Genomic DNA, 26,018 nt, shown 5'->3' on the forward strand with positions numbered 1-26,018 from the left:
ATATAATGTGGGTCTCGCACACAAGCAGGCTATGAATAATCAACAAGGCAATATGTATCTCGGCCATCTCGTATACTCAAGACGCTGTGATCTGCAGCGCAGTATCTATCTGCAGTGTGCATCGGGATGCACCGCGATGACATCATCTCGATGTGCAGGTCGCTCTTTGTCCTCATCTACATCATCAGGATGAAGATGAAATCAACATGATTGTAATGGTACTACGACAAGGCCCGCTGGCCAACAAACAGGGAGATGTGTGTAGCAGGCGTTAGATGGAGTCACCCTACCAGATACCAGATTCTTATCTACAAATGCATTACTCATTTATTTGATACGATCTTTAGGCACACCTTTGGATAATTATTGCAGTAATTTTTTCGGGAAAGCTTTTCATTGTATGTCTGAGAGTGGGCTTTGGGCCTGTCGTTTATGGCCTGGAGAGACGTGATGGCGAAGGTGACAGGATGCTGGGTCATTGATATCGTCACATTAAGCTGGTCAGGACAAGATTTGATCGACATTCACCTGGACATCCACACTGGCCTCTCTCTCTTTATGTTCTCCCTGTGTTTTTCCCTGTAGGGCTTCTGGATGTGAATATGTCCAGTATCTCATTCTGGCAAGGGAGACAAGTCAGGTGATTAGGTGAATAAGGAGCTGGGTGACTGGTGTGTCATTTTACCTAGCAGTGTGGATTGGTGCTTATGCTGTCGACCACTAGATTTAACATACTCTTTTGCTTTAGCTGCAATGTTGCAGACCTGGTGGTAAAACACTCACTCACTGAAACTAGTTCATTCCTGTATTCCATCTCTCTCTCAATGGAGAGAGGGGGGAGAGACAGAGAGGGAGGGAGGAAGAGAGAGAGAGGGAAACTTTACAGGAGACCCTCTCTTCATATTCACAAAATTGTGTTCATTCACATAGGTGGATCTAGAGGGGGGGGGGGGGTGCAGGGGTGCACACCCCTCACTCCCCTTTTGTGCTGAAAGTTTGTTAAATGACCATTGAAACTGGGGTGAAATTGAAGTGTGCACCCCTCCTTTACTCAATAGTGTGCACCCCCTCTTTCTCAAAAAGTTGTATCCGCCCCTGATTCATGAAACAGAAATATAACTTTATTACCTCTCTTTCTTTCAGGTGAGAGCTTATTCTTTTCACCATGAAAAAAATCATTATTATGAAATTATTTATTCATAAACAGCTTCAATAATTTCAGATAAATAAAACATTTTTCCTTCCTTCCTTCTTCCCAATCTCCAAGAAGGACGCACTGACCCCCAAAACATGTCAACAAAGAGAGTTTCTCGGTGGGGTAGGGACAGTTTGTTAGAATAATATACGTGGACTACACTTGATACAGTGCTTATATGGAAGTTCACGGACGGGCAATATACAAGGCGAAGACAGTCCCCGAGAGATGATTTAACTCAAAATAGCATCACAGAACTTCGAGACCCCGACAGTTGTGTTGATTTCATGAAAGAATGTGTACGATATACATTTCCTCGTGGACAGTGTTTGACCAGACACTGGAATGTCCACGTCGCACGTGACCTGCGCGAGACTCGAGGACTGACCACTGAAATACATGCCACTTCACAAGAATAGGCCTGGAAATCGTGCGTGCATCATAGGATCGCGATCTGTCGTCAAATACTCCGAGGGACTTCGGCTGAGGGTTTTGTTACTGTGTTCTTCAATGCAAGACGTTGACGGATTTTGTTTATATAGAAATACCACAAATAAACACGCACGTACATGTTCACACACAATGAATTTGTTTCGCAACGTCAAGGGGATATTTTAAACATTTATCGACAGTTTCAATTACACTTGAACAAATTCAATCAGCATTTACGTTATTTTTTATTTACCTTATAATATTTTCTTTTACAAAAAGTCAAGCTAAGATCGATGCTTTTCACATCTAAACAGTCCATGGTCAAACAGAAACCGGCGGTTCAGCACTTTATACCACGTGTCACGATTAAACTAACACGATTAAATATTTAATTTAATTACAAATATTTTCATTAAGAAGTACGCCAAACTGTTCGTGTTAATAAAGGCGAAATTTCTGTAATACAGCGTGCACATCGAAGCATTCCGGGTTGGTTATCGCAACAAATTTGAAAGGAAAGTTGTTCATTTCATGAGGGCCATGGCACTCTACAATCACGGGATTTTTTTAGAAAATTTTAAAAGTTAAATATTTTCCCTAACTGGTTGCGTGCACATGTACGCTTCCCCGGTAAATATGTCCGAAGTAATGAACGATGTTGTTACCGTTCGTTTTCACTGCATATATCAATGGTAATCCATAGCGTTATCAATTGCCTAGTCTCTTGTCAGTTACACATGTACATTTCAGTTAATTAGGGTAAGAACAACGATCGACTTTTCATGCATTAATTTGGCTTCTGAAGTTTACGTGTAATCGGCTATGAAAAATTAATCAGGCGGGTGCATGCTTGTGCGTGAAATTCACGAATGACATTCGATTTCTGCTTTGAAATTTCAAACCAAATCTTTTTCTCACAATCTCAAGAGAATGTTGCGCATGGTTATAATTTGTTCAATCCTCCCGAACCATGCTTATTTGATTTTCTATCTCTGTTGATTAATACGCTTGATTAAGTCCTAGCTGTCAAATTTCCAAGACTGATGAAATGTGCAAGCGAAACGCCCGAAATACACACAAGGTTGTCTGTTACGTACATTAGCGGGACAACTTTCACCTCGTGATAGATGGAAATGTATCCTTGTCGATTTCAGAAATACTTACACTATATTTCACGTGGATGCAAGTGTCTTTTATCTTCCCTGTGATCGGGAACCGGATGATAACGTTCACTCGGTTGTCAAAAGCAACGAAATTATGTTCAAATGAGGCTCATGAAGTTTAATGTTGAGTTTGATCTCATTTTTTCAGGTAACTAATCTTTATCGGTTATTGAACGAAATAGCACGAGGATTGTTAAATGTATATACAAAACAATGTGTTTTTCCACCGATGGAAGAAGTAAGAATGAACTCTGAAACGTGTTTTTTACAACAAATAAAAAGTTAATAACCCAAAATCTTTTACAATCAATATGTTGTTGTATTTCAACAAATACATAAATAAAACAAACAAATTTTCAGTTTATATATATCATCATTCGCTGAACGAAATATCAGATGACTGCTGAACATTTAACAAACAACGTGCTGGGTCATGACGTCACGTTGAATTTGATTTCAATTTTTAAATTGATTTCATTTCTCCAAATATTATTTTAGGGAGCGAGACATTGGTACGTATATAAATGAAACAGTAAGATGTGATGCCGAACAGCTCTCTACACGCACAAGACCTGATGGAATGCGTTAAGAGTGTTTACCGTCATATCGCCAATAAAACAAGTCATATGATGACGGGACACTTAAAGAACTGTGTCATTGTCCTCAGCTTCTTGTATCTGTAAGGCCAAGTTTATGTCCCATCAGAAAAAGTTGTACCACTTAACTAGACAAAGGTTTATCAAAACAAAAACAACGTAAATACAGACTGCAGGCGTTGAGATGAACAACTAACTAATCCATGCCCATGCTTTAGTACAGAATCGAATACATCACGTGGTTGGTTGTAAGTAGCAAACATGTTATCAAAATGGACCAATTGATTTCTCTGCTAGTACAATACATATTGGATGGGTATGGCTATATTGCAGGCTTATCACCGCACACTGCTAATCCACCACCAATAACTAAAGCAGCGACCATCCTCTCAACCCGAACGGCGCCCCACGTGTTGTGTTTGGTCACGTGACGAGTCTATTTCTGTTGTCGATTGCACATTGATCGCTCAGTGAGAGAAGTGTGTAGCTAGCAAGCGGTGAGAGCGAGCGCACGTCAGATCAGCGTTAAACCCATCGCAGTGGAGTACACGAGGAGTTATAGTACAGCGGAGCACCTCACTCCCTGATACAGCTTGGATGGTACCTGCATAGTTGTGTCAGACACTGAGCATGGGAACAGCTGACGGTATATCTACATTTATACGAAGGATGCCGTGGTTTATTCAATACTATATGATCCTACTACCATTGGCGATGTCAATGGTGGCTATGGTTGACAGTGGACGGAAACTACCCCCTATTCACTGGAACTCTACAAACTCAATGTAAGTTTATTTCATGTTCGTGTCAGTGGATTACGTGGAAATATGTGGATACTGTGTTGTGTGAATTTCACTTTGACAGGAATGTGTTGTATATTTCAATAATCGTCTCGCGTTGAAGCGGGTAGGTAGGTACACATTGTCCCTTACCCGGGATGGGAGGTGATAAACACGGTTAATGCCCGTTTCTCTACCCAGGTGCCCGTTGATGGCTCCCGTTCGGCGAATTCTTGTCACAAAAGGGTTATTGCATGTCACGATTTTCTAGTGCTTCCCCAAATCTAGGCGCGAGTACCTGTCAGTGTGGATGTTATTGTCGATCTCAATCCATCAAGCTACCCCTGCTGTCGCTCTTACAGTAACCTTTCTTATATATTGCAAACCCAGTAGTGTATCAGGACCGTTTTTATTCGAGTGTTTATTGTGTTTATAGTGCATGTTGATCAAGTAATAACATATTTATTGTCAAAACAATTCGCTTTATGCAACAAGAATCCATCGATCCCAAAACCAAACTGAATTTTTAAAATCTGAATTTCCCGTCTTGTATATAACATCAATATCGACCACGTCCCTATTACGTAAAGATAACAATGTTGAAAACTTGACAATAGTTATCAGAAAACATCACTATGTATGAGATGCGCTTCGTCTCTCAGATAAGATCAGAACATGGAAATGTACAACACTGTAGATATCTCCTAAGGCCATAACGTGTGTATATCACATTTTGTCGATTTCATGTACATTTCACTAAAATTATTTTCTCACGAACAGACTGCTAGGGTGACGATAAGACCGCCTGAGAGTTATGGATTGTTTCGTTTCAGGTTAATCCCCTAGCGAAACATTTACTCTAAGTTATGTGTTTTCAAGACATTACTGTTTTTGATGTTTTTACCCGATGTTTGGGTGTTGGGTTGGAGCGCGTGTTTTGAGGGGTCAGTGGAATGTACTCAAGCACTTCGTGGCCTGTGATACATAACAATTGTCTTATGGGCAAGGCCAGTTTTGAATAATATTTGTAATGAGACTTCAAGACAATGGCTTATTACTCCCTAACACCATTGGCGTCGCTATTCCCAAAGGCAGAGCACTAGTAAAAACACGGTATTGTTTTCTCACTACATTAGGGTGAAAAGCCAGTCGACTGCTCACAGCCGAGATCGTGTTTCAAGCTCCTAACTCTAAAGTCTTTTAGATTCGGCTACAACTGCCCCTCGACATCAAGATCATATCAACGATTGTTAACTTCGTTTAATAGGTTTGGCGTTGCACTGTGAAATTAAAAACCAAAAATATCCAAAAATTGTATGCATTCATATTGTGTGTTCGCTAAACATTTCCTTTTGAAGACGTAACTCACATTTTGGAGGACACATGATCCGTATATGACATTTGGTAGTGGCGTAACTATGACTAAGCCCTCATGTCAAGCAGAGAGTGACATTGACAATTGTCTATTACAGACATTAATCAAAGTTTATGGGTGATCTATCAGGGGTGAAAGACAGGCAGGGCGAGGTATGTCCCCGGCAGGTGCAAACAGCCACACGGGGCGGGGAGGTCGGGACGACTATACCCATACAACAGGGTTCAGCATCACACCCCGAAAATGACAAAGACAGCTCATGTCTATGGCTGGGTCCAAAGGGAGGTTAATAACATGCCTGGTTGAGATTTCAGCTTTGAGTTGTCCGTAGCAAGTGATAATTACAACTTGGACCGGGACTTGCCCGATAGCACCCTGTGAACGTTTCCGATGGGTGTCCATTTTGCCTGTGGCACAGGAATTAATTCACGGGATCACAGGGTCTGTTGTAGCCTTGGGTCATCCCAAACAAAATTACATCTTCAACTTGTACAAGGAGTATAATAGGCCATGCGATACGACAATAATTGACCCCATCTTTTTGTTTTACGTGCGAAAATTGCCCAGGCTTATTTGACCAGAAATCGGGGACATAAATTTTGATGACACACTTCAAAAGAGCTGAGATTTATCTAGTTGTTTCGTTGCTAGGGGAGACTGAGCGTCTTGAAAACTTTATATCAGGGATTCTTTTCTCTGCTTGAATAGGGTAAGCGTCCAGGGGCTTCACTCGGCGGTCAGTATGGCAGTTCTGTCAACACGGTTGAGGTGTCGTTTTCTTCCAATTGTCTTTGGGATTTAGCTCGGTTTACTTCAAGGGAACTGCATTTGTTCAGATAAACATTGTAATACCTTGAATTATTTGTCGAGGGGAAGAAGCCTGCGGATTTAGTCGTGCACATTTTCACATTGGCTTCGGTTCAAGGTCCCTGGCTTAAAATTCTTACAACGTAACCATTGAAATAAGAATGTGACGTGGAAAATTATTTAAAAACTATGTCATGAAAATAAATTAAATTCAGATTACATTACATCTACACTTGTAATTCCACCTGACAGACCGGCAACACGAGTGTCGTGTCTCAAACACGGAAATACGAGAGAAATACTTTCCCGGTGAAAAATCATTTTCTGTCGGAATTCAGTTGGTTGTCGTGTGGATTTCAACACACAACTTAAATTATTATCGTGGCATGTGAGGAATGCAAGTACACTCGACAGTTCTATATCGGTTGTGTGTGCCGTGACTGTTTCGTGACTACGGTCGCTGCAAGCGTAAGAGCGTGCGACAGACATGCCTGTCTAAACGTTATCTGTGACACGAGAACTCGGAGCTCTTGTCAATTGCAAATACATTTCTGAATAGACCAGAATTTAAAAACTGTTTGAGGTCGTGAAAGCCAGTTTGACGGAATTTATAAGTAAAGCTATGAGCGACTGTCTTCTTTACGGGATAGAAGGTTGCCACATAGTGAAAGGACTAGTGAAATAACCGAAATTCGTTTTCATGTTGTGTCAATAACTTGTCAATTTCAATGAACCCTTGATGAAAACGTGGCCTGTTTCTGGTAAGCTCTGGGGGCGTATAGCTGCAGATAACATTGATAACGCTATGAAAGGCAGTCTGTAGTACGTTCTTGGTCATAATCAATGGGTTTCATACATTGGCTGTCTTGTCATATGAAATTCATGAGCCATGGATGAAAATAACGATCCATTCAGTTCTGTAACAAACAACTCACTTTAAAATAAATATAACAATAACACCAATAGAAATTCTACAGGGGATAGAATATATACTAGTAATATTCAAACTTGAAATTATATTTACAATTCAGGAGTTAAAATCAATAATTTTGTAAAGATTTTACATAACTTTAAAAATAACATGTACAATACAAACATGTCAAACTGCCAGTATTAATTATGCTAATATCATCATCCCAAGAACAGACCTTAACACAAAAGATTAGTGATTAATCCCTTGCTCTGTAATTGGTCTTAAAGGATTTTCTAATGTTGCCAATTTCAAGGCACTACCTGACATGGATCAATATTTAGAAGCTGACCAGACCCTCTGCTGACCACCACTCAGGCTTTGTGTGGTAATTGTCCACATTGAAACACTGTCAAGAACACAGACCAATATTGGGTCTGTCCTTTGTCTTAGGGTTGAATGCCAATGGTATAAACATCATGCTTAACACTGTAACTTGTTTTAAACTAACAGTAAACACTGGAGGCTTTCTTACTGGGATTACTGCTTAGGATTTAAATTTCTGCCAAGACTTCCTGTTAGTTTAGTTTTGTGCTTATTGTTGACTTACAATACTTATGTTTATTGTTGTTATACTTATTGTATCTACCTGATGTTTATTTTGATTAACTATTGATATTTTAAAACCTACAGCGATACCTACTAAAGCAAGTGAAATCACCAGTAGGCTCTGACCTGCCTTCTCGTTCTGTAGCCCTAAGCTATGGAACTCACTACTTAAAGAGACAGAAATACTTCTTTAACATATACTTTCAAGTATCTCCTAAAATCGCACCTATTTGTGACTGAATATAACCAGAATTGTCTAAGCTACTCCTTCATTTGTTTTTCACATAAAAATCAATGTTTTAACCCATTTCAACCCTGGATAGTGCCACTGAGTATGTTGGAAGTATATATCAGGGACTCTACAAATGTATTATTATTATTATTATTTAAATAAAATAAATTTACTTGCCTTTAGAAATACAGATAGGTACAAAGCCATTTGTGTAATACTATGAAATTGCTAAATTTAACAGATTAATTATGATAAAAATGATCAAGTTATTATCTCATAACTACAGTGATCTCTTTAGCTATGAAAACAGATAATCCTTTGAATTATAAACAAGAAAGAAAGTTAAAACGATTCCCTATCAAGGATATGGATTCCATGTAGAAGGAGATGTTTATTGTGAAAGCTCTGGGGTGTGGACTGAGTGTGTTCCAAGGTCCTAAGTAAACAAGCCCAGACCACTGGTCAAACTAGCCTTTGCAAACCTCTAGTGTATCTACCCCTATCATATTTGCTGATGGTTTGAATGGAGTCGAAAATCTCAAGATTGCATAAATTCTTCTCCCCTATTGTAAAACCACTGTTAAATGTCCCCCGTTTTTGTCAACATTTGTTTTGCAGTGTGTACCTGTCTTGTTGTTTGGGCTGAATTCTAAGCCCTTCGAAAATAATTATTTCCGTATGTCTTGATAAGGAGCGTGATGTAATTAGGCGTCGCCAGCATCGCTTAACCTCGAAGATGGCCAAGTTTGTTGAAATTCAGGGCATGTCTGTCTCACACATGAGTCTCTTAAACAAGGCTCTCCATCTCAACCCCTGATCAAATACACTAATTGAAACAAGAGAGAGCAAGCCGGTTGTAAAAGAAATGATAGCCGAAAAAACCCAGAGTTTTTTTCCTTCCATCAATGTTTGAATTTCTTGAAGAGATTATATAATCTTCCTTAGCCCAGGAAGTGCAAATATACTGTCTAACCAATTGTCCAGGTAGGGCATGGTGACAGATCTGAAATTGACAAGTGATATTGGCGAGTCGCCATCCTGGCCTGTCAACTTCTTAAGTGTAATAGACGTCCATTAAGAAGTAATGGTCATTAGCTTTAAGTCATTGACAACGTTGCCATTGTAGTGATAGTGAAACCGACTTTAATTATGTACACTCATAACGATAATGGGATTTATAGGTCTTTCTCTCAGGGTATATCTAACATGTTAGTATTTGATATTTCTTAATGATAATGTGACTCTAAGATCTTCCTCTTATGTGAACATTCCGTCTTTTGATGTCTTCCTGATGGGGGTATGATTACCGTTATTACTTTTCCCAATGTTATGTTTTATCAAAGTAATGTTTAAACCAAATCCTCGGCATTTTAGGAATGAGGAATAAGAAACGTCATTTCATATCATGTAGATTTCGAAATGTACAAATCCACTCCAAATTATACAATGACAGAACTATGAATCAAGATTAAGTTCCTCCGAGGGAGCTGGTTTTGCCAGCAGAGATAATATTTTTGTAATTTTCAGGGTCCCAGCCTCAAAATGTAGCCAAAACAAACCTCTCAATAGCCATGACCTTCATCGCATCCCATTTACACAGTGATTGGCGTTTGGGAAAGAGCTAGATATCATTTCGGCATGATACTCTGAGTCAAGGGGACCATACCATGTGGGCAATGCATCAACCTTGTTTATACCTCTTGCAGAAACTCTTAGATTCACATACGTTTTTTGACGCCTTGCTGGTTTGTCGCTAGGGTGATTTTTAGACGTGATAGCCCTGTTTTCTTGTAAACTGCTTCGATTCTTGCTCAATATGTGGCTGATATCATTGGACGGCTGAGGAACATGTTCTGTGGCTTTTCGTTTAGTGGATACATTTAACCCGACTTTTTTCGCCTTCGTCAGTAGCAAATCAGAATCCCCATCAGACTCCGTTTAATTCACATTTCCTGGTGGTCCTTATGTAGGAACCAAATGGGGGATGTGGTTCCCCAGTCCTTGATTTCAACCCAGTGCCGATTCCTCTGGTAGATTATTTGTAGGCATTTTGCAAGTCGGCCAATTTTTACTGATCCACATCCGATCTGTTTTTAATATGAAGTTGTTTTTTATGGTTGAAATGTTTGTATGTACCTGTGCCCAGACCATGTCATGATGTGCAGAGTGTCGGGGGAGCATATTTGGTTTACTAGTCTATGAGTATGGATTGTGTCGATTAAGAAAACATTTTTCACCAATGAAAACTCATAAAATGCCTATTGAGTCGATGTAGCTTTGAAATGAAACAGTTGTTGGATGAATGTTGCGGAAAAACAGCATCCAAATGTGTCAAGCATCTTGACCTATTGCTCTTTAGCTCTTGCACTGGTGTTTTTGAGCTTTTCAACAAAACGCCAAATCGCTGAGAAATTTACAGCATTCTCGAAGGCACTGCTATCAAGTGCTAGTGCCGCTGTGCACACAAACCCATGGGATGCCCTGCACAGGAGCTGGGTGTTTGCACAAAGAGATGTGCAAATTTCCTCTGCAGGTTGCGTAGATAGGCACATGTACTTAGTGTTTAAGCTGCGAGACCAAGTTATCGTAAGCCTTCAAATGACTGACACCACTAGGATCTTGGGGACAGGTTTTTATTTCAGAAAACATAACCAAACACCCCAAGCAGACAGGAAGCACTATATAGCTCATGTATATTGACATACGTCAGTTTCGCTAAGTGTGACGTCTATTTCAGTGTTGTCGATTTCATTTTTTGCTTCATGATTTTTTATGAGCCGTTTATGGATAATATTTTGGAGTTATGTTAATTGTAACATAGGCAATAACAATAGGTTGGCGAATATTCAGTCATCTGTCAGGTGAGTCATATTTGGCTTAGCAAACACAGGCATTGTGACCAACCTTTTATCATTTTCAATAATTTGACATCCTGTCTGGTCAAGTAATGCAATGTATTGGGGAAAATTGTGAAAGCAAATCTCTCCAATCCCAGTTCAAACAGACAGCCAGATTTCCCATGTTGTTAAGTGGTGGTATAATTGTAAAGTGATACTTGTCTAAATCTTCACTTAGACTGGTGTCACGGAGCAATACCAAGTGCCACGCTATCACAGAGCACCTGTCACCGCTCTGTGGACATACATGACAACATCGAAATCAACGACACTTGCGTCAGTTTCGCTCCTCACGTCCACCATGCAGCATTAGATTCCGACCATGGTTTGGACGTATTTGTTATGTAATTGTCTTTTCCTGAATTTCTAATCATTTGTGCTTCATTTAATTTAATGTGGTGAAACTCGCAACAAAGAGCTATTGTCTAGGATATTAAGCATTTTCACAAAAGAACTTTCTCCTTTATGTTGGAGCATTAAATGGGTGTAAATCTCATAATTGCTGGAGCTGTCACTTTTAGCATGATGAATGTTGGTATGTTGTGTGAGACATGTTTTAGACTTTTTAACGGAGGAAAATGGAATACACCCTTCGCAAGCCAATTACTTCTGAGACTTCACTTGTCATGTTGTGTCTTTGGGAAAGGGTTTCTTACGTACACGCCAAAGAGCACGGTAGGCGAAATGTTCAAGAAAAATATTTAAACGACAGAGTTAAATTTGAACAAAAGCTCTGTGTTGCATTTTCACCATGTAGGCAGATAGTGCTGGACGTTAGCGTTAAATATTTGTGCGGAATTAGTGGTGGCCGATGGTGTTTAAACTTTAGGTCCCATCTAGGAGCAAATCCTGTGTCGTCTTAGGACAAAAGTGAAGAAAATTGGTTTGAGGGAAACCAACACGCAGGAGCCAGCAAAGCAGTGTTAAGCCAGGCCTTGGGATGGGGAGAGGGAGGGAGGAGGGATTAGCATGGACATGGACGCAGTGACCGTTGTCCCATTCATCCAGGAGAATTGATTTGCAAATTGTGGAATTTTCAATTCAGGAAGAATTTTGAGTCTTATGTTTAAAGAGAAACTTGATTTCTTGGGTTTGGTTGAAATATAAGCATCAGTTCTCAATGTGAAATAATGTTTTTTGTTGCTTTGTCTTTTCATGGCAGCTGCAGTTGTTTTTGCTGTCAATGCCGATGCTGTATTGCAGACATAGTTCAAGATATCAACACCTACTGTCACTTGACAAGATCCTGAAACTTCGTTCCCTTGAAGCTCATTAGTTATATGACATGTATTTAGTAAGCATTTCCATCTTGTCATTTTATTTCCTGGCGCAAGAGACAATATGTAATTGATGCTAGGTAGACGTCAAGTACTAGAGACAGGTGCTTCATCATGGGGATATCGCAGCCAGGCACGGAGACGCTGCATTTCCAACTTACAACGCCGTTGTTGTAGCAGATAAAAAGTCACTGCATGAAATTTACATGAATTATGTTGTGATGAAATTGATTGCTTTCAAATTGGTATCGTTTTAGCGCAAAGTTGCTGTTAAAAGTGTATGAAAGATAGGCCTGATTTGCTAATATGTCTCTTGTGGTTGTTATGTTCACCTAGGGGTCGGGCAATTGACAAAGATTATCCCGTTGAGTATCTGTCTGACTGTTTTGACATACAATATGACAGGTGATAGATTTTAGGGGCCACTCACGAAAGAACCAACTCAATTTCACAAATCCCAATGCACACACGTATGACAAGATTTATGCTTGTAGCTAGTCATATGTTCTTATGCAGTGAAAACAATTACACTCTGGTCCCAGCAAATTCCAATTTGAATCGCAAAGACCATGGTTGATGTACATTTCTGAAACAAGTTGTGACAAGTGTGAATGTAATGAATTGAACAATCTGCTCCATCCATCTTACGATTAGATATTCAAATTCATCTTTTATTTCCTGGCATTGGTCGTTTAAAGTCACAGATATCGAGACTGGAGAAGCGATGTGTCATCATTCAACGTCTTCAGGAACCAAATGTTAAGGAATGTCAGTCCCACAGTGGTCATTGAAGACTACAGATCCTTTACTGTCAATTAAAACCTGTTAGCATTGAAATTTACAACTGAAATTAACATGAGTCCATTTTACTGTCAGTCAAGTTTGAAGTGCCACATGAGGGCCAATCTGTTCCTGCCACCATTACCCCTGACACAGCCCTCCAGAGTCTCCCTGGGGCAGTAGGTCTGGCATTGCAAAATGTTTTTCCAGAGCAATTTGTTAGAGCCTGTTTAGCCACTTACAGTATTGTCGTGTTGTCAATGTCAATCTTGACCACTGGGTTGAGTGGGATTATCTTGTACATAACACTTCCAGGCAGTAATGTACATTCATTCATCCAATAAACCCTTTGTTGTGGTTGATAGACAGAGGACAATGAAACACTCTTCCAAGAACTTATTCCACACAAAAACCTTCATGGTATATGTTAATTTTGTTGAAAAACTTTAATTTGGATCAAATTCGGGTGAATAACCTTTCTTTTGCTTGAGGTCGCATTTGTAGGATTCCTTCTAATCTGTGTCCCCTGAGGTAAGAAATTTGGTAAGAAGGTAATAACATGAAATGTATGCAATATAACAATTTCAATTCTCCATGTAAAGAATCATTATACACTTCAGGGGTGGTAAGGTAGCCTAGTGGTTAAAGCATTCATTTGTCATGCCGAAGACCCAGGTTTGATTCCCCACATGGGTACAATGTGTGAAGACCATTTCTGGTGTCCCCCGCCATGATATTGCTGGAATATTGCTAAAAGCGGTGTAAAGCTAACTTCACTCATTATACACTTGAAATGTGGTTTTGTTCATTTCACCCTCAGTTGCAACTGACGAGCAATTAACGAGTGAGAATACTACAATCAGCATTAGGTGTTGAAACAATGACAGTTATACAATGCCACTCCTAGTGTGTAGACAACAAACCAGGGCACATTCATCATGATTATCTGCATCATTTAGAAGATGCTGTAACAGGGCAGTAAATTGTAGAACCCATGAACACATACCTGTTACATGGCGCAGCTATTTATTACCCTGTCGAGGTAGTCCATTAGCTTTTGACCACTGGCCAGTTAGGGGCTGTAGAGGGCCATAAACTGGTTACAGGATCTGAAGTAATCGCAGATAAGAGCCCTTTTCTGTCATAATATTCATCAATGTCATGTGAGGGGCGAATTAAGAGCACATGTCACAAGAGATCATTTCCAAATGAATTGAAATTGACATGATAAGTCTTGTATGGTCTCTGTGGATTTGTAGCCAAACCATTTTCATTTCTGTGTCTGAATTATAACATTTGGGTCACAGTACTGTAATAATATAGGCTTTACTTGCTTCCTGGATAAAATAACGTCTAATTTAAGCCATAACCTTTTTCAAAGCCAATATTATTAAATGTTAACGATGATATGAAATGTATGTAACATTTTGGTTCCTTAAGAACACAATTTTTTAATTAAGCCTTTTCATTGTTGAAATATGATGTTTAATATTACTGATATTAATATTTCCAATTTTTAAATAACTTATTTTTTTAACAATGTCCAGAGTTTACATAACATTTCATATCTGTTCCTTGTGGAAACAAGGTTGATCAAAGGTCAGGTATTAATCACGAAATCTACAAGCGAAATGTACATGTTTCCTGTGTAAACAGTGCAAGTAGGTTGTCAAAACAGTGAGGTTAGGACGAGATAATGGAGATACAGTGCTGAGAGATATGGGAGGGATTATGTTATCCATCAACACTGGTCAAGCATACAGAGGTCTGTCTTGACCAAGCATGACACAATCTCTTGTGTCAACACCCACTCAAGGTGACATAACACTAATAGGATTAGTGTCTACCCTGTTAGGAACATATTCATTGTGTTGTTATTTCAACATGGGAATTGACAAGACCTTAATGGTGTTGGTTTTACCATCCACGCTCCATCTTATACTTTCACGTCAAGGACAGCATTGATTGACAGGTCATCCATTGGCCAATTAGTCAGTTGCATAGTGACCATTGCTTCAGATAGAGCTGCCATCTATTATCAGGTCATGGACCCAGCTGTTGTTGTTCAATCAATGAAGAAAAGGGAATGTTTATTATAGACATATTACCTTCATTAGTGACCATTGTTAATGAATGTTTATGTATCAAAAATATTTTTTATTTCATAGATTTGTAAGAAGAGCGGAGTACAGTTGGTGAACTGTAAGATAATACATTGATTTTATGTAATAGCCTTTATTGCCATATTTTAAGAGAAATAACATTTATGGAATTGTATTTATGGTTATTAAAGTTCAAAGAAAGTCATCAAAAGGCAGCCTTCAGTGATGTTTTATATTACAGGTGACCAATGGCTGTCTGTGGTCAAACACAGTACTTTACCCCAACTCTATTAGTTTGACGGTGATATTAACGTGTCATGTGGTCTAATCACTTCACTTTATCTTCGAAAAAATCAATGAAATAACTTCGTAAACTTGGAACATGAAGAATGTTCCTATCAACATAGCAGTCATATAGCAGGAGTAAGAGCCATATCGGAATGATAGGTATGGGATTAAGCTTTCATCTCTGGGTGATTGGACAGATCCCACTGAGGACGACGAGACGGATCCCAGTGAGATGAAATCAACGAAAATGGAACACTTGGGAACTTTCTTCGTAATGTTATTACCAGTTTAATGAAATACTGATTAAGTTGTTAATGAAAGCCAGTGGAAAATGATTTTGAAATAGACGCTGAAATCTCAACAAAATTGCATTGAAAAGTGAGGTATTTGTATGAAAATCTCATTATATTTTCATCCTCTAATTGTGCGAGAATTTGAATTTAATCCACTTGAATATGTGGAATGTTGCTAATAGTTTGATAGAAAATTTGGACCCCCAAGATCATAATTGCAGTTTTTAGCTGATCATCATAATTAAGTCTGTCAAATTTGAAAATGACAATATTTAGCAAACTGGCTTGATTGGATGAGGTTTGTCGACCCTATTAGCTAGCTCCATGCTCTCGGTAATCTCTCCTCGCGGATCTTTGGATGCAATTTGTTCCCAATTAGCTGTCTGAAATTCATGTGTATTACATCATCAAGGGTTGGGACCTATTTCATGAATTAACCGAGTCGTCATCAACAAAACTTCCGCCTCCCATCATTTGCGTTTCTATGGTAACTGTTTTGTATTGAAAAATTGATTTGTAATTAAATTCAGGGTCCTTTGTTGAATTTGAGGACATGGGAAATGTTTTGTCATTGTGCCCGCCAAAAAAATCAATTGATACAATACAGCCCAACATATGTTTTTACCAGATCCTATTCACTGATGTCCTTTTCAAATGCAAATTTCAAGCTTTAGTATTCATGTTTACGTAGTTTGACATCACTACATATCATATTTCAAACTTTCGTTGCTATTATCAGTTTCATGTTAATAACGAGTCGTTAATTACAACCAAATTTCACCACGGCTGCAGTACCTGAAATGTACACTTAAAATAGCTATTTCATGTTGACAAGTACTTTTCTAAACATTGTAAATGATATTCAAGTCATGAATAATAATGACTTTTCCATAACATCAGCCTCTTATTTCACATTCTTGAAAACTGTCAAATCGTCAAACAAAGGTAGAAGCAGACCTAACATGGTGAAACCACTTGAGATAAGAGCATGATGTAGTTTTCACCCCAGAACCTTGGTCCTAATGACATTATTGACCCCTAGAGTGCTACCCCTTTCAACAGGGGATTTAAATAGGTGTTTTGACCCCTAAGGGTGTGAAAACCAAGTGTAGACAGTATGGCCCACTTCGGGGGAACAAGTCTTTACTCCTCAAACCCTCAAGATGTCGGAAGAGGGATGGAAACAATCGGAAACATACGATGGACTAGTCTTGTACATTACAGTCCTGGTGCCCGAGGGCATGTAGTTCGTGCTGACCACTCAGTGTTTTCTTAACTCGTACATACCTAGTTTAGAGTGTAAACATTGTGCTCCATGGAATTGAAAATATAAAGGTTGACAGGTTTGATGTTCGGACAGATCCTGCTTTGAAAAGATAAAAGCGTGTAATTTCCATTGTGTCGCTTTTATAACACTGTAATGCAGATGCTTTTGTTAGGGTTGATATGTGCGAGTGATGGTATTGGCATGTTCCTTCAGCATGTGGTGTGAAATGTGCAAGTGATGGACAGATAGTGCCTTGATATTTACATACAATATACACAATATCTCACCAGTAGGTCATGCGATAACCAACTGTGGTGTACAGTGTGTATATGAAATGTACAAGGTACCGTGTGATATTGACAACATGTATGTTTGTTTTCAAACAATGTTCTGCACAGCTGGTGAGAGGTGTTTCTCAGCTTCAAAAGGTGTGGGGTCAGTTCCAAGAGGTTGTGGGTCAGCTTTCCTCTGGTCATCAAGGACTCACACCCAAGTTTGAGGTCATGGCCCGGTGATTATTTGACTATATATTAGCCCAGAACCGGGATATAGTGAGTCGTGCAATATGAAGTACTTCACGGCATGCACTGGCAACAGGGTGCTGAGTGTATTGAAAGTCGGTATTCAGATGTTAGATATTGCAATTTTAATCCCCAGTCAAATTAAACTTGTAGTCAATGACTGAATAGATTTCTCTTGGCATCATGGAATGAAAGGGTTTTGTCAAATAATTGTAAATGGTTCTGGCTGTGGGGAGCTGGGTGTTAAGGAATATTTTGTGGCTGTTAGATAAAATGTTCCATGAGTTAAATTTAGACAAACGTAAGAAAATGTCTGTAGCTTGTCGTAAACTTAAACTAAAAGATTTTTATGTTCTTGCAGCATGGGTAATTACTTCAGTGTATCTGGAGATGTTAATTTCTCCTGATTAAGGAGATTGTATTTCCATTTTCGTCCCCTTGGACATTTCAGAAGAAATTATTTTTTCAAGGAATGGCGATTCATTCTGTAATTACCCCGCGTAGGGCTTGTCAGCAATGGACAGGGCCTGACTTTTCCGGTTAACTTCGCAAGAACGGCTCTTGGTTTCGTCTCGAAAGAAATTTCTTCTTTTTGGTCTCGCCCCTTGCCAGCGGTGATCATACCCATTGGAAAATAGAGATGTTTTTGTGAAAAAAGTGTTAATATGAATTGACAGGTCGGCACTTTTTCCGTTGCGTCACCCCATCCAAACCAGCTGGCTAGTCTGAGTCATGCGACTTGCAGTAAAAAGTCCTTCAAAATGGTCGACACCGGCTGAAATCAAATTAATTCTGTATTCAAAGATGTCTTGTACAGACTGCCCTGTTCTGTTCACCTGCTTACATCCAATTAAACTACAGCCCCGCCCGAATTTCTCCAACTGGTCTTGAAAGTTGAAGGATTCCGACCAATTTTCGTCTTTTGATGGACATGAAGGAACCTGTCATTACATTTGGATTGATAACTTGGGTCTCAGTGGGGAGTACCGATTTTATCAGGCCACATTATCCAAGAAGCAATGCATTCCTTTATATGGAACTCAAGAGGAGGGGGAGGGAAGGGGGTCGAAGGCCATTATTAGGGGAGGGGCCGGGGTGAAAATTTTAGGCAAATTTAAACACGATCCCAACATTATTTCCAGATATTCTCAAATTTTGTCGTACAAAGATCTTGAATTTCCGATTTAACTATTTCTTGTCAAGGGTGGACATTTTGTCAGATTCTTTGAAATTCAACACTCACTCTGAGTCTGAAATGGAATATCATTTTCATTCAAATATTAACTCTCTGACCTCCGGTTGTAGAGGGATAGCCCAGGGGTGTAGGGTGGTGGGGTATTCTAAGCCTGTTTTATCCCTTTCAGCCCCCTGAAACCCGTATCAATACCCTATTAACTGCCATCCTTGACGAGGTGACCGTTCCTGAAACCCGGGTGGACGGTAAGGATGTAAAGACATCTCGGGTTACCCCGGGAGACAGGATGACCCTGATCATAGCCATAAATTCTGGTGCCCTTTTTGTCAAAAGATGACCTTTATTTTCATGTGGCCCTTGAGGCATGTCTCCATCAGGGAACTGTGGTAGAGAACAGTGGGTACTCAGACCCATTGTTTCTCTGCAGGATCATCATTTCTGTTATGTCTGAAAATTAATGAAGACAAACTGTGAAAGCTCTGGCCATGATGGACGGGAACCGGTAGCTACTGACTTGGGTCATGAATCGCTGGCCCTTGTTTTTGTGAAAACCTTTGTGTGAAGACCCAAAGGTCTAATGGAATTATTCTTGTCTCCGGACAAAATGCATCCAAAGCAGGCCTTGGTTAGGAAGAATTCTCCTCATGTGGTTCATTACAGCTCCCTAACAATTTCATTTGCTTTGCACAAGTGGGTATAGCTCTCTAGAGACTGAGGTAAAAATGAGATAGGGATTCAGTGTGAAGATTGGGTGAGTCATAGCCTTTGTTTCCTCCTTTATCAGAAGAGTTCTCGTTTGTCTCTGTGTGCTAGTAAAGGGAGGTGTTGTGGCAGAGACATATGCTGTTGATATGACATCGGAATCCGTCCAGGCATGAGCAATGACTGGGGTTCATTTCAATACATTTCTGTCATTGGCAGGCCACCGTTCAATTAGGCATTTACAATCAAAATTAAAAAATTTGATTGAATAAATGTTTATTTCCAGCTATTGTGCTCCATTTGAAAACTAATTTGAACAAATAATTAAGGATTTTATTAAAATGATATAAATCAATTAGCAATGATATCAGGACGTGCATTTCGGGAAGTGTCAATCATTTGACTATTGACATGAGGAGTAATTAGAAACATGAGCAGAAACGATATTGTTATTCCAGCAAATTGTTTCTTAAGGAACTGGTCAATCTCCCATGTTGACGGAATGTCATAAGGGTATCAATTCATCGTTGGTACTCAATTGACAAGACCAAACAATGTCTCCAGCGCCATGTGAGCGCCACAGTTGCTGGCACTGGAGACATCATCATGTGTTTGAAATGGATTAACTGACTGGCATGGTTTCACATGGCCTTTGTTTGAACAAGAAATTTGCGAACATGATCATCCGGTAATGATGAAACTGTTAAGTTTAGAAAAAAAGGAAAATGCTGTTCACCAATATTTATTAATTTGATTACAAGTCAATTTAAGTGGAACACTGTTCTGTTAAAACTGAGGAGCTAAGGAGAGTTGATGAGCAGCCAGGGTTGTCTGCTACCTTCCAGCCCTGCAAATTAACGATGCTTGGTTTTGATAATGATTGCTCCCCATTTGCCCCACTGACCATAAAAAAACAAACGCTGCATCAATTTTCCTTCCAATCAAACACATGGCATTTGGATCCTAAGTTCAGATTTTACACAGGGTAACAGGTGATCGGCCATGACTTTACATCCGATTATTTTCCCATCAGAGAAAATTGTGAAGTTCGGGGCTTCTCCATGAGGTAGAGCATTCATAATTGGACACTGAATCAGATATGGTTTTCGTCGATCAGATAAGTGAGAAGAATTGGAACTGGTGCCAAAGTGCCAATACCCAAATTCAAAATCCATGTGTGGGTCAGTTCAGGTTTTCATTGTGTACATCCGCCACCTTCATGGAAAAACAGGCAGAATAGACAAAAGTTTTCCAGTGAAGTGAATCCCCTAGTAACCCGATGTACTTTTAATGCAGGGTTTACTGCCTTGCTTGGATAGGTTTCTTTCCACCATCATTAAGTGCTCAGTTGAAATTACAGCCTCCAGTCAAGTAATGGGGAACGCCACCTTCGTAGGCTGTTTTTACGACAGATTTTATAGCCGAGAAATAACCCAGCATCCCAGCAAAGGTCCTAGCTTCGTATTAGGGGGATTTCGATGGTATATATTTTCATTTTTTCCTAGTCCACTTCGATTTATGCGTCTGTGGTAATCACTCGTTTGCTATGCACTGTCAGACTTAAGCATTACAGCATGGCCTGTCTTTGAAGACAGGAATTTATTTTCATCTGTTTGGTCATTCCAATTCTGGTTGTGGTGCTAGTATAGTGTGATGCTTACAGGGGTGTAAAAGAATTACACATCCTGGAAATCAAATCATATGGCATTGATATCTTGTGAATCCTGGCCATTTGTCCTGCAAATCTTACAGCTATACATAAATGTTAAAACACGTTCCAAAAGAAAAGTCTCATCGGCTGTTGTTCTAGACAGAGTTGAAAGTGGATTTGTTTTACAAAGATTTTCAAATATTTGGTCAAATGACTCTCAAATAGAAAATAACAGCCATGTTACCCAATAAAGGGTTTGTAATCTGTTCAGCCTCAATTGCCGTGGCAACCAAGGTTACCGTGACGATGGCATCAAACATGGGCCTTATCCATGATCTGTCTTACCAAGACGTGAGAGTTGGCTTACAGCCGCTTTTGTAAGTCGAGTAAATACCAGCAAGGACAAGTTTCAGCTGCAGATTTGTTTGAGATTCATCTTGAGTAAAGGTTCAGGTCATGGAGAGACAATCAGGGCCTACTGGGCCCTGATCTAGCATGAAACAACTTTATGAAATTAGACAACTTATTGCCAAATTTAAGATTTAAATAAAGAAACATAAGGTCATATGATCAAACTTCAGTCTTAATGTAAAGTAAGTATTTTCAGATTTATGTGGTAAATATGTCAATGTCTAGATTGCTAAATAAGACAGTTTCCATTGGACATAAAGGCAAAATAGTGTTGAAAATGATATGATCACTATGATCATACTGATCACTATGATCATACAGATCGCTATGATCATACAGATCGCTATGATCATACAGATCACTATGATCATACAGATCACTATGATCATACAGATCGCTATGATCATACAGATCACTATGATCATACAGATCACTATGATCACTATACAGATCACTATGATCTATGATTACAGATCGCTATGATCATACAGATCATACAGATATGATCATACAGATCACTTTGATCATACAGATCACTAATAACAGACACTAATGACACACGGTGTGAAGAGTGTAAGCATGTTGGGGCTTTGATTTTTCATGTTTTAATTTTGTAAAGAAGGTATATCTATGCTGTATTTCCATGTTATTATGTTTTCCTGCTTTCAGTTTCAAACTAAAGGTAGTGTGGTCCGATTTAATTCTTTATGCTAAACCATTGTCAGTTACTAAAACAAATCTGTTCTGATTGTAGTGTATACACTTACAGTCTGCCCTTTCTCATTTTGAACATAATTACTTGAGTAAGTTGGTCTGTGAGCTTGAAAAGCTTTAACTGAGCCATCAGACAAAGTAATGAATTGAGACTCATGATTGGAGGTTCTTATTGGAAGGTGAGATCAACATAATTGGTTTCTCGGAAATGTAATGATCTGGATACTGTTTTCCCTAAAGTCCAATGATCAGTCTTGGAACATCCGTTCGGGGAACTCCGGATTTGGGAACATCTGTATTGTAGAGGGAACCACCACTGACTTTGATCCTTGAGCCCTGTCCCAATGCACCAATCAGATTTCATCAAATCCCATTTCGACCAATCAAATGTCATCATTGCCAATTTGGACCAATCAGGGAAGAATCTCCCCAGCTGGTCTCCAATCACATTAATGGCGGATCCAGTGATTCAGATGAACTTGAAGTCCGCAAGGGACTCTTACATTTCAAAAGTCAAAGTCGGTTTAATTTTTTGATAGGGAAGACCCTTTCCTAATTGCAGGTTAGCGATCACCCCGTAATAAAACCAGATGGTACTGACTCAGTATTGTTCTATGGCAGCTGTGGTTTTTCAGATAATTGTTTTGTTTGGAGAATAACAAGTTTAGAAAATTTGTGTAAGGTGAAATCCTGTCTTTCTGATTAAGAATCTGATTTCAAATTTAAAGGTTGTTACTGGCATGAAATGGATGATGGCAACTGTGACGTTGATTTAGCAACATTTGGTCCGAGGGCTAAATACGATGCTCGTCTTTGTGTACATAGCTTACTTGTATACTATTTCTAAAAATACAAATCTTCTTCCCAATGATATCTTGTATGCTGAGAACAATATTCAAATTGAAAATAGTTGTTTCTTTAGGCAGAAACTAGACAAATAGCAATTAGAGAAGAAATTCTAGCCTGAATATTTGCCTTTGTGCAAATAGAGTACAGCAGCTGTAAAGTTCTTTGTTCGGGAAGTGTTTTGAAAGAACACATGAAATGAAAATAAAGAGGTCTGGAGATGAATAGTGAAATAGGCGTACTTTAGACGAGGGGTAGTTGTCACTGTGATGAGTATCTCCGTCAGTGGGCGTCATGTCTTGTGTCGCATTCCGAGTCTTGGTGGTCACATGTTGTTGCCTCCATTGTTCATGATGATATGTTCATACCTACTTTTAATAACGGTTGTAAAATGCTAAAATTAAATAAATGCTCATGTATTCAAGGCTTATGTTTAAAGTATACAAAATCATAAATTATGTCAATTTGAATTCAAAATTTGATAGTATAAATCTGAAGTTATGGCGTGAATACCTTCTCTAAAATGTCAGCAGATATTTGAAGACAGTGCATTGTACTTATTAACCCAAGTCTACCTCGGTTTCTTCTTACATTTTATTTTTCCATCAAAATCCGATTTCATGTTGACGTTGCGTTTCTAAGGCCTGTTAACACATTCTCGCCAATGTTGAAAATGCGTTGGGAGTTGTTGACAAACATGCCCACGTACCTTCCACAGATTACCTGATGCCCGACTCCTGGAACCCTGTGTGCAAACACACGCACCAAACACCGACCCAACACACACGATACGAGAAAAGTCTGGAATGTTTAATTCAGGATGGACCTGGCTTAATGTCCAGTGCATTATGAATGAGAAAAGACCGATAGTTATGAATAAACATAGGTCACTTAATGGGCAGTTTCAGTATCTGGACACTGTTACCTCTGGTTGTGAACAGACTCACCTGGGTTTGTGTTGACCTTGAGACCTCCATGTATGATTATGACAATAACGATGACATCGAAGGTCATAGAAGTGCATTTATATTTATTTTTTGGGCATTTCAAGTATGTTTACAATCAATAATCTCTCTCGTACAATGACTTGTTGAAAAATGTGCGAAGATTTTTTAACCTGTGAATGTTTGCATATTTTCTTCAGTTTGACTTCCACAATTTCGGGGCTGCTCATAGCAGGAAATGGCCATTTTTTCATCCTGTTTTGCCCATCTTTAACATTGATGGCCGACCGCTGGGGATTTTAGCAAACTCCTTTAAGCTGAATATGAATCTCAGTTGGTGCATCAAATTCGCATTGACTTGACTGGACTGAATAAGAACATTCTCTTTGTAATCTAAATAAATCTAGGCTTTATTCTGTGTTTGACTATAGCTGTGGCAGTTCCCCTCGAGTGATCGAACAAGGATTTGAGTCAATAATCGTGTCCTTAGTCAGGGTCAAGCGAAATATTTTTCAAAAAGACCATATCGAGTTCAGTTTGGTCTGTTGCTTGTAAAGTTGCACACATGCATAAGAAGTGGTACTGAGGACCGTGAATGTTGAGTATGCTCCATCGATGTTTATGTCGCTTGAATTCGTCAATTATGAAAACCTTTCGGACAAGAAAGCTTCAAAGTTGTGTCTGACTCTCTATCAGACATTCCATGTCTAATCCTCCAGAGCTAAAAGCTATTGCAAGTGATTAAACTATTCAAGTTTGAATAAAGCCTAATTCACATTATCAATGCATCTGAAAAGGAATTAATTTCATATTCTGTTACCCGAGAAGTCTAACAAGGAATTGTCAACATCTCAAAAAATAATGCTTTCAGGTTATGAACGCTCATAGTGAAATTTCGTCGTGTTTGTGGTAATTGTGAAATCGATGTAATAAACATTCGCACATAGCACTGAAGCAGATAGGTCTTTCTGGGAATATAGGACAAAGTTGTATGCTAATTTGTCAGCTGTTGAAAACTACATGCGTCGATTACACGTCATGTGTGCACACTTCACGCACATTCCATATTTTCAAGCCAGATGGATAGCAGATTCATGCAAGAGCACATCTTGCATGAAGTGGAAAGAACGGCCATAAAATTAGCATCTATCCACACTGATGTGTTTATTTATATGCAAACTATTTACCGGAAAATTGTCCCTTGAATGTTGTGTTGGCTAACATAAAATAACGTAAACATGACCGTTTGATCACACAGTTGAAAAAGATTATTATGATTATGGCAGATTTTGATTTAATGCCAAGAAAACCACATGTTGTATGACAATAAACATTACTACGTTAGTCAATAATGTTTAAGATCGCGAAACATTCACATGGGTTTGTTATGCAGTATTCACCAAAACGTTTTTGAGATTTATGAAGATTACGAAGATTATAGTTCGGAGAATATTTCCAGATTTTGCATACTTACTGACAGACTGTGTGAAATATACATGAGGAGAGGTATTTAAGTCTACCATTAATATGAGCGTTTCCTCTTATCATCAATATTAGATTTGGTGATATTTCGACACCAAAGAGACTGCATGAAATATTCAACAATATCAGCTTTATCACTGATGACTGAAGATATAACGATCACAGTAATATTCCCAATGATGTTCATCATCCTCATCTAAAATTGCAAGTAAGCATTTTTTCATTTTCAGCAACATTTTCTAATTTTACTTTGGGTTAAGTAGTATTGTTCTGCAATTGCTTGGTGTTGAAACTTAATGTATTTGCTGGTGTGTGAATATTCAGGTAACATTCGTTCATATTATTAGAGAGACTTGTCAAGCATGGTTAGAAATTGCTGCACAATAGGTAGACGTGAACAATTGGTATGAACAACAGTTTGCATGAATGAACGGACAAAATGTACTTTATTGATTTCTCAGTTTCCAGGTTATTGGTATTGAGCAGAACCTCGATGTTATGGCAAGGCACTTTTTATCGGTCCCTGCACCCATTTTATTGTTTGTGATTG

The 26,018-nt window shown here is 38.9% G+C and overlaps 1 protein-coding gene across 2 annotated transcripts in view; it reads left to right on the top strand.

Annotated features, from left to right (window-relative positions):
* LOC124264527 (ephrin-B2-like) overlaps positions 1 to 26,018 on the top strand; it is a 330,127-nt gene that overhangs the window by 267,100 nt on the left and 37,009 nt on the right. Inside the window, exon 1 of one of the 2 annotated variants that reach the window (XM_046699266.1) lies at positions 3,859 to 4,171. The exons of the other annotated variant lie outside the window; for it this stretch is intronic. Within the exon in view, the coding sequence (XP_046555222.1) occupies positions 4,017 to 4,171 (155 nt within the window). The 5' untranslated portion in view covers positions 3,859 to 4,016. Of the gene's footprint in view, positions 1 to 3,858; positions 4,172 to 26,018 lie in introns of those variants that run through there. 2 annotated transcript variants of the gene reach the window in all.

Source organism: Haliotis rubra, unplaced genomic scaffold, assembly GCF_003918875.1.
Source record: "Haliotis rubra isolate DU_JTF1 unplaced genomic scaffold, ASM391887v1 Scf93, whole genome shotgun sequence".
NCBI classification, from domain to species: domain Eukaryota; kingdom Metazoa; phylum Mollusca; class Gastropoda; order Lepetellida; family Haliotidae; genus Haliotis; species Haliotis rubra.